General features: G+C 40.5%; 1 protein-coding gene across 7 annotated transcripts in view; it reads left to right on the top strand.

The window, feature by feature from the left end:
- Nucleotides 1–10,000, top strand: part of LOC143295526 (centrosome and spindle pole-associated protein 1-like) — a 99,543-nt gene that overhangs the window by 6,153 nt on the left and 83,390 nt on the right. For 6 of the 7 annotated variants that reach the window (XM_076607259.1, XM_076607257.1, XM_076607262.1 and 3 more), the window contains exons 5-10: nt 670–825; nt 3,176–3,235; nt 4,702–4,791; nt 5,760–5,870; nt 7,646–7,699; nt 9,727–9,789. In XM_076607259.1, the coding sequence (XP_076463374.1) occupies nt 670–825; nt 3,176–3,235; nt 4,702–4,791; nt 5,760–5,870; nt 7,646–7,699; nt 9,727–9,789 (534 nt within the window). The remainder of the gene's footprint in view (nt 1–669; nt 826–3,175; nt 3,236–4,701; nt 4,792–5,759; nt 5,871–7,645; nt 7,700–9,726; nt 9,790–10,000) is intronic. The other variant, XM_076607258.1, reaches the window with a different exon arrangement.

Here is a 10,000-nt window from a genome sequence, read left to right as displayed (position 1 = left end):
ACACAATATGATGCAACACAACACACTACAGCACAGTACTACACAACACAACCAGATACAATGCAACACAACTGTAGAATACATTAGAATAGAAATGCAACACAAAATAACATGGCATGACACAACACACAACACAGTATAACACAGCACAACACAACACAACACAAACACAATACAGCACAACACAGCACAGCTCTGTACAGGACAGCACAGCACAACACAGCACTAAACACAATAGCACAGCACTAAACACAATATAGCACAGCACAGCACAACAGTTAACATGATTTAACACAGAACAGTACAATACACACAAGACAACACAACATGAACACAGCACAGCACAGCACAGCACAACACAACACAACATTAAACACAATATAGCACAGCAGAACACAGCATTAAACACAATTTAATACAGCACAACACAACACAACATGAACACATCACAGCACAGCCCAGCCCAGCCCAGCACAACACAGCAAAACACAACATTTAACACAATATAGCACAGCAGAGCACAACATTAAACACAATATGATATAGCACAGCACAGCAAAACACAGCACAGCACAATACAGCACAGCTCAACACAACACAGCACAGCACAACACAGCACAGCTCAACACAACACAGCACAGCACAACACAGTCCAATGTTGGTGTGCAGACGAAAGGTACCAGGCCGGTCCCTGCAGTGGCTGACGATGACTCCGAGATCTCCAACCCCTCCATCATCCCCTTCAACAGGGCCGACCAGGATCAGGAACGCAAGCGGCGCATGGAGGAAGAACGCCAGCGAGAGTACCAGCAAATGAAGGCCAAGGTCGGTTGGGGGAAGATGGGAGAATGGTTGAGACGCTTATCTGCCAACAGAGTGTGTGTGCGAGGGTCTGGGTTTGGATCCCGGTCTTGCCCTTTCTCCCAAGTTCGACTTGAAAATCGAACTGAGTGTCTGGTCAGTCTGATGATAGCATAAACTGAGGTCCTGTGCGCAGCATGCACTTGGCACACTGAAAAAAGAACCCAGTGTTGACCTCTGGCAAGGTTCTGTAGAAGAAACCCATTCTGACTGGTACACAAATACATGTGCTGGCACTCAAGGCCTGACTACATGCGTTCCTCTCACGCATGCGTGCAAACGCACATGCACACGCACCCCTCACAGTCATCAAGTGATTTTTGGGTTATGTTGCTGGCAGGCATCCGCCTGGCAGATGTAGTGTAGCATATATGGATTTATCTGAAAGCAGGGATGCCTCCTTGAGAAACAAACTAAACCCAAAGGAGTGGGGGAGGTGGGGTTGGGTGTGGATGTGTGATTTTGTCAGTATCGGAATATGTTCTGACGATAGTCCTTTTTTTTTTCTTTTTTTTTTAATGAATGTGTGTTTTGAATGATTTATAATCATATTTTTATTTTAATGCATTTAATTGTTTACTTTATAGTGTTATTTTATTTTAGGGTAGGTTGTCAAGGCCTGGTCAGCACATTATGTTTAAGTGAGGGTCAGTCATATGCTGCATTTAGATTAAAAAAAAGTTTTCTTTTTTTCTTCATAAAATGTGGTGTAGCATATATATATATATGAATCAGTCTGCACACTTTGACACCTTGAAACCGAACTGAAACTAACAATCATGATTAATTTTCTTCTCTGGTCCTAAAACCTAGCCCTTTCCAAACTAGCTCTTCCCCTGGCCCCTGTCCCTTTCTGTCTGTAGATTTTCTGGCATTCTACATTCATGTCTGAATTTTGTCTCTCATTTCTGTGATTCAGGTACGCATGCATGTGAATGTCTGGTGTGAAAGCGGTTTGGTTCTCTTTGCACAAGATTCAGCAATATTGTATTTGTATTTCTTTTTATCACAACAGATTTCTGTGTGAAATTCGGGCTGCTCTCCACAGGGAGAGTGTGTTGCTACACTACAGCGCCACCCTTTAAAAAAAAAAAAAAAAAAATTTTTCCTGCATGCAGTTTTATTTGTTTTTCGTATCGAAGTGGATTTTTTTCCAGAATTTTGCCAGGGACAACCCTTTTGTTGCCATGGGTTCTTTTACATGCGCTAAGTGCATGCTGCACATAGGACCTTGGTTAATTGTCTCATCCGAATGACTAGCGTCCAGACTACCACACAAGGTCCAGTGGAGGGGAAGAAAATGTTGGCAGCTGAACCGTGATTCAAACCAGTGCGCTCAGATTCTCTCGCTTCCTAGGCGGACGCGTTACCTCTAGGCCATCACTCCATCATATATAGATAATAGTGATTATAGTTGTTGTTGTAGCTGTTGTTGTTGTTGTTTTTCTCCTTCTTCTTCTCCATCTTCTTCTTCTTCTTCTGCTTTTTCTTCTTCTTCCTCTCCTTCTTATGTTGATTTTGGTTCAGGGCACAATGTCATAGTCATTGATAATAAAGCCTGCATGCACTCTGACATATGCAAGCATGCACACAGCAGTGTGCACAATGCACCCATGTATCCGTACATGCATTCCTCTCATGCATGCGTGCACACACACACACGCACCCCTCACAGTCATCAAGTGATTATTGAAGAAACATTACAGAAAGCGATTGAGAGGAAAAGCAGTTATTTTAGCGTATGACCATCAATATTGACCAGAAAGCGATTGAGAGGAAAAGCAGTTTATTTTAGCGTATGACCATCAATATTGACCAGAGCCATTCTTTGCTTGATACATTATCAGTATCTATATTCCCTATCAGCAATTCTGTGGACAAAGCCAGCAGCACATGGCGGCACTTCAGTATTTCTGGGCTGCAACTCCAGTGTTCACTTTTTTTTTTGTTACGAGTGGGATTTGTGTGCTTGACTGTTCCTCCCCCACCGTTCAGTCAGCCATACTCTGTTTTCAGGGGTATGCAATCTGGGCATGTTTTATAACTCATTGAATGCTGACATGAATTACAGGATCTTTCATGTTTAAGTTTGATCATCTGCAAGTGTATAAAAATGAAGAGGATCGAGGCACTAGCAGGTCTGCACACCTGTTGACGTGGGAGATCAGAAAAGTCTCCACCATCAACTCACCAGGTGCTGTGACCGGGACCTGAACCCAGGACCTTCAGGTTGAAAGTCCATTGATTGAACTGCCAGGCTGCAGCCATTGTCAAGATGATTGAGCTAAGATGGGGTTGTTTTTTCCTTTCACAGCTGGATGAAACTCACAGACGGGGACGTCGGGAAGCCACGGAGAGAGGACGTCAGCCTGAAGTTAGTACAGCTTTGAACACAGTGTGGATTTGTTGGGTTTGGTTTTGTTTTTTTTTGTTGGTTTTATTGCTGTTCTTTGAATTTGAATTGTTTTTTGTTTGTTTGCTTTTGTTTTTTTTTGTTTTTGTTTTTTGTTTTTGTTTTTTGTTGCTTTTCCATGCTGTCTTAACTGTGGGTGGCTTCACTGTCATGTTCTTTCTCTGGATCCCTAGTCGCACCCAGGTTGGTTTTCTATACATGTACATCATGATCATGACATTAGCTTACTGTTGGACCAACAGTAAAGTAAGAGGTGAATGATAAATTATTTCTCAATGTGAATTCATTTACACCTTTGTCTTTTGTGAAGGACTATGACTCTCAAATTAGGAGGCAAGATTGCACTAGCTCTTGGTGCTGCAGCCTTGGGGGTTAGATGGTTTTTTGGGGAACCTTCCCAGCTTTGACAGTCCTAAAACTGTCTTGGCTGAAAGAGTGGGGATGCAACTTGGGCAAGACGCTCTCCTCTATGATCAGTTTAGTCCAGATAGTGAGGACAGTAGTTGTTTCCTTTGCTGTTCTGATGGTCATAGTCGGACATGAGGATCATGACACTTACTGTGGGGTTGAGACAGTTGGTGAGAATTTTTGCAGCCGACTCTGTAGGATGTTGTCATCGGTTTTTTTTCTTGCTACTGTTCGAGTGCTGTTGGACTCTGTAGGATGTTGTCATCAGTTTTTTTCTTGCTACTGTTTGAGTGCTGTTGGACTCTGTAGGATTTTGTCATCAGTTTTTTTCTTGCTACTGTTTGAGTGCTGTTGGACAGTAGAGGGGAAATCAAACATGTTGCTTATTGCCCAGCCAACCACAAAGGGGCCTTCTCAGAGTTGAATACCCATCTTTGTTTTCCCCTTCTCAGCAGATTTTGTGCAGTGTATCTGGATATGTCCACATGTTTGGACGAAACTTCCTTGAAACTGAAACTGAAAACTGAGTCAGAGAGAAACCAAAATGATTTTTAAAAGTAAATCAAAATTACATTGAAAAGACCATTTCACGCACATCTTGTTCAGTCCACTAGGGAATTTAAAGCCCGGAAACGTACCCGGAGGAACATCTCGAAGCAAAGTCTTCATGAAGCTAGCTGGGGGGAGTGTTTGTGTCTGATGCTATTCCAGCGGTCCATCGGCAGATGTTTGATACTGAGAGGGGAGACATCACTTTGTTACAGTCAAGGGAAGTAAGGATGTGCTTTCAGCTAAGAGCTGCTGACTCAAGAGAAGCTAGGCACTGCAATTTTTTTTCTTCTCTCTCTCTGCTTTATGTTGTTGGACTCAAGAGTGGAGGAAAATGATAATTATCATAGTGATGAGAAATAAGGGCGTTCTTTCAGTGGGGACCAATAGACAGAAGACAAGACTGATGCTGTAATAGGAGAAAGAAAATGTTTTGTCTTAATTACGAGAAACGATGGTGTTCTTTTCAGCGAAGAGCGGCAGACAGGGGCAGCTTACTGGAGCAGACAGATGAGTATAAGGCCAACCTCCCCGGAATGAACGATAGTGACATGGCAAAGGTGAGAGGTTCTACTTGTCTCTGTCCCACCTTCACAGTTCTGACTGATCTATTACAAAAAAAAAAAAAAAAAAAAAAAAATCCACGGGGTAGCTGAGACATTTCCGTATAGGGGCAAGTGTGAAGTGCTTGCAGATGTGTTGAATAAGCGTCTTTTAACCCCTCTACTGCTGAACCTTTGTGAAATGAGATCAGTGTGGAAGGTAAAGCAAAACGTTGTTGTGCACGTCAACATGGCTGCCAGGATGTATGGTACTGAAGAGGCAGCCCGGTTTGATTTTCCACACAACGTTGACAATAGCAATTATGAAAACGTGATAGAAAAACAAAAGTAATGTTGTTGATCAAATGAAGTGATTCTTGTTATCCTGATGATAAGTACATGCTACAGTGTACATCAGCATGAAAGGGGGTGGAATCATGTCAGAAGTGGGGAAAGAAAGAACCCAATATTTTAGTTCGAAACTTTAATTTTCAGGTTTTCATTTACTATGAAACTCTCCAGATGAGAGCTTCAAGCAAAAATATTGTTTATAGTGTGTTTGATATTGTATAATGATATTTGTGGGTGTTTGGGTGGGAATGTGTGTGTGTGTGAAGGTACGTGAGTGTTTATGTATAGTGTCTTTGTTGAAAACAACATAATAGTGGAGGTAAACAACATAATTGCACTTGGTTGTTGTGTCTGATATATTTGCTAATATTTTAGCACCATTTCCACCCATAAAAATTCTGAGTTATCTTTCCTGATTGGGTTTTATGTCATTCTGTCAACCTTGAACTTATAATGATTGTATTTTCCGTTCATTTTCCTTCAAGAAAACATATACTTATCCATACTTTTGGGCATTGTTTTAATTTTTTGTGGCTGTTTTTAAGAGGTTGGTGATTATTTTGCAAAAATCACATACAGTTGCGGAATTCAGAGGGTTAACTAATGTGGGTAACGATGATGGTGTGTTGTGACAGATAGAGAAGGAAAGGCAGCGTAACGACGAGTACAACCAGTACTTGCGTGAGAACAGCCTGGGACGCAGAACAAGGAATTCGGACAGAACGCCAGACAGAGAGGCGGTAAAGGTGAAATGTCATAGACACCCCCCCACCCCACCCACCCCAAAAAAAACAATGCAAAATTTGCATGTGAGATTTGCACTGAAAGAAAAAAAGATTGCATCAACCTTTTTTGTCATTGCATAGATTTATAGACCCGAATTTCACAGAAATTTCACACGAAATCCACTGCGAAACTTCTCTTTTACACAAGGGAGCAAAACTTTTAACTCCTCATGTGAATTTTTAGCAATCTTAGGGCAGGCAGATCCCTTTTTTCGACCCTCGGATTGAAAGTCCTACGCCTTAACCACTTGACTGTAGTGTTGCTGTAAATACCCTGCTGATGCCAAAGTTTCAGAACATTGTTCACCCAAAGTCAGTGATTGCTCTTTTCTCCACATCTCTTCTTCCTCAGCAGCAGAACTTCAGTCAGAATTATTTCATATTCGACACAGATTGCTTGCTTTTATTGGACAGGCGCCATGATCTCAGGCAAAACTGGTGAGTAAACTTTGTGTCTATGAGCAGATGGGTTTTTTGTAGGTTTTTTTTTTTTTTTTTTTTTGCATGCGAATTTGGCATGAATTCTTCGCATGCCAGTTTTTTCAGGTCTGTGAAATTTTACCTTAAGAATAATGAATATCTCCAGTGGTCATGTATATCTATATGTCATAGCTCCAGCAGTCATGTCTTTATGTACACAGGTATTTTTACACATATGAATGGATGTGTGAATGGACGTTTGATTTCATGTGTATGTAAAATTCTTTCTTGGAGTTTCAAGATTATTTTTTTATGTTAAAAAAAAGAAAGAAAAAAAGAAGAAGACAGAATGAAAAATATTATGCCATTCAGCGTTGAGTAAGTTGTTGGCATTATTGTTAGTGTAAATGAAGTTCCCATTTATTTTCAGCTCTATTTCTTACTGCCAACCAGTTTTGATTTTTGTGTTAAATAAAGATAAAAGCCATATTCTTCTTTCTGCTTTGAAAAAGCAGATGTTTTAAAGATAGGTTAGAAATGATTGCCATTTTCCCTTTATGTATGCAAGCACACATAATTTTGAATGATTTAATTCATTCAGATAGAAGAATATTGATATTGATAATCAAATGATTACCATTTTCCCTTCATGTATCTAAGCGCACATAATTTTAAATGATTTAACTCATTCAGATAGAAGAATATTGATAGTGATAATCAAATGATTACCATTTTCGCATGTAAGCACACATAATTTTTAATGATTTAATTTATTCAGATAGAAGAATATTGATACTGATAATCAAATGATTACCATTTTCCCTTCATGTATCTAAGCACACATAATTTTAAATGATTTCATTCATTCAGATAGATGAATATTGATACTGATAATCAGCTGGTTGATTGTATCACTGAAGGGGGAAAGTGGCAGAATGGTAAAGATGATTATGTGCCAATGCAGTGTCTGTGAGGGTCTCTGTTCAGATCCTAGTCTTGCCCTTTCTCCCAAGTTAGACTGGAAAATCAAACTGAGCATCTCATCGTTCACATAAGATGATATGTATAAACCAAGGTCCCTTGTGCAGCACGCACTTGGCGCACTGAAAAAGAACCACTCTGATAAGTACATAAATATATATGCACACACACATAAGACCTGAAAAACTTATTGTGTTACGCTGCTGATCAGGCATCCAACTAGCAGATGTGATGTTGCGCTTTTGGATTTGTCTGAATGCAGTAACGCCTCCTTGAGAAACTGAAACTGGAACTTTTGCTGAACCTTGTGACAGCATTGCTGACTTGTTTTTCAGGACAGCGAATATTACGCCACGTTGCCGGGACTGCGGGACTCTCACTCTGCTAAGGTGAGTCTCTTTTTGATTTTACGTTTATTTGTTACTTTTATTTATGTGTTACTCACAGTCAAAAAACAGAATCAGTCACAGTCACGACAGAGTCAGTCAAACTTTTTTGTTGTTTGTTGTAGTAACAGTGCACATTGTTGTCAACCACAGGCTCATGATATGTGTTGTTTTTAAAAAAAAATCTGAAACACTGTCACTGAATTAGAGTTTTGTCTCTATGAAATCCTTTTTATTGCGTTCAACCATTGCATGGTCTGTGTAGATTCCTCTTTGTCTTATGTTATTACTGGATTGGAGATCTGTGTGTTCATGTACTTTATCTCGTGTGATTGTTGGATTGGAGTGGTCAGGTGGGAAAGACATTTTTGTAGATTCTTCTTTAAATCATTTAAATGTTGAATTAGAGCTCTGTAGATTCCTCTTTATCTCATGTAATTGTGGGAAAGACATTTGCAACTTGAGTTCTGTTTTCGCAGACTGAAATGGCCTCAGCTACTTATTTTGCATGATGATTTGAACACCGGCACTTCTTTGAAAATACACTTGTGTTGTTCCCTTTCTCTTTGCAGATGACTGATTGATGTATTTTTTACACAGTTCACTGATGTATATAATCTCACTGGGTGTGCATGTTCGCTCATTGTTTGAGTTTGGTGGTAGTTATTTTGAGGTTCACGTGCTTATTGTAACGGTTGTTGATGTGTCTGCATATATAACTATACATGCACATGGCGTTGCTGCAATTGTCATGTGGAGTAATATCATTTCCAGGACATTTCTATTTACTATTTTGTCAGGTTCAGTGAAGTAGTCAATGACGACATTAACACGTCCATTTAAGTGTGGTAAATTTGATACAAATCTTTTGCTGTATACAGTGGCTTGCAGTGCCTTGCAAAATGGAGGACAGAGGCAGAAAAGCTGATTTCATCTGCCTAATCTGTTTTTCAGCATGAGATTATGGGTTGGTAATCTGAGTAAAACATGTGAAAAGTTGGGGAAGGGGTTGGGGGATTTACTGTTAGTTAGTTTGTGATAGTAGTACCATCTTGAACTTTTTTTTGGGAGGGGTAATAAACATTGTTTCTTTTCTTTCTTTTTTTTTTAAGCTTTTCTGTTACATGCTGTATCAAGTGTTTGCAAAAGATTCTGAACTGGATCAGTATGATCTTTGATGTGGGGTTGGGTGGATAGTTGTGTAACAGGGTTTCTATAAAAAAAAAAAAAGCAAAAAAAAAAAGCATCCAGTCCAGATCAGCGTACCTGAAAAGTTGTAGATTTTGGGAGACCCTTTCCACTATAATTCAAGGGGATCCCACACTGCCTTCAGAAGATCACGCTAACGCTGCACATTCAGGTTAAGTCTGCATTGCTACACTCATACAAAGTTAGACATTCCTTCCACTCACGATCATCTAGGTTTCTGGGCCAAGGGAAACAAATCTTTCTTTTTTTAAAGCAGATGATAGCAGCCTGTGAGACTGAAGCTCCAGTACGCTCTTTTCACTCTTTTCGTGAGTTCTTCTCTTCTTCTGCGTTCACTCGTATGCACACGAGTGGGCTTTTACGTGTATGACCGTTTTTACCCCGCCATGTAGGCAGCCGTACTCCGTTTTCGGGGGTGTGCATGCTGGGTATGTTCTTGTTTCCATAACCCACCGAACGCTGACATGGGTTACAGGATCTTTAACGTGCGTATTTGATCTTCTGCTTGCATATACACACGAAGGGGGTTCAGGCACTAGCAGGTCTGCACATATGTTGACCTGGGAGATCGTAAAAATCTCCACCCTTTACCCACCAGGCGCCGTCACCATGATTCGAACCCGGGACCCTCAGATCGACAGTCCAACGCTTTAACCACTCGGCTATTGCGCCTGTCTTTTCGTGAGTTCATTGAGGTCATTTTTAGAGCGGCCCAGCGGCCCATTCGATGAACATGAAGTGTGTCCTTTTCAGTTTTCAAAGCATGAGGGGATGCAGATTTTATGTGTTTATCAGAGCCACAGTGATGTATGGTGTGACAGGTTCGAAAGGAACAGCAGAGAAATCGGGAGTATAATGAGTTTCTGGCTTCCAGAGGATCGCAGGTAAATAGTGTGGTGGTTTATTGTTGTTGTTGTTGTTGCTGCTGTTGTTGTTATTGTTGTTGTTGTTTATGGCGGTGGTGGTGGTGGTGGTGGAGGTGGTGATGTGGTGGGTGGTAAGCGTTTTTACTGTTAATTATAAATGCTGTTGTTATTTGCGTGTCAGTGTTGTTGCTTTTTGTTGTTGTCAATCATCAGTTATTTGTTGTTGTTG

The sequence above is a fragment of the Babylonia areolata genome, chromosome 20 (genome assembly GCF_041734735.1).
Source record: "Babylonia areolata isolate BAREFJ2019XMU chromosome 20, ASM4173473v1, whole genome shotgun sequence".
In the NCBI taxonomy this organism is placed as follows: domain Eukaryota; kingdom Metazoa; phylum Mollusca; class Gastropoda; order Neogastropoda; family Buccinidae; genus Babylonia; species Babylonia areolata.
Note: the sequence above shows the minus strand (reverse complement) of the source record. Positions and strands in the feature narration are given on the sequence as shown.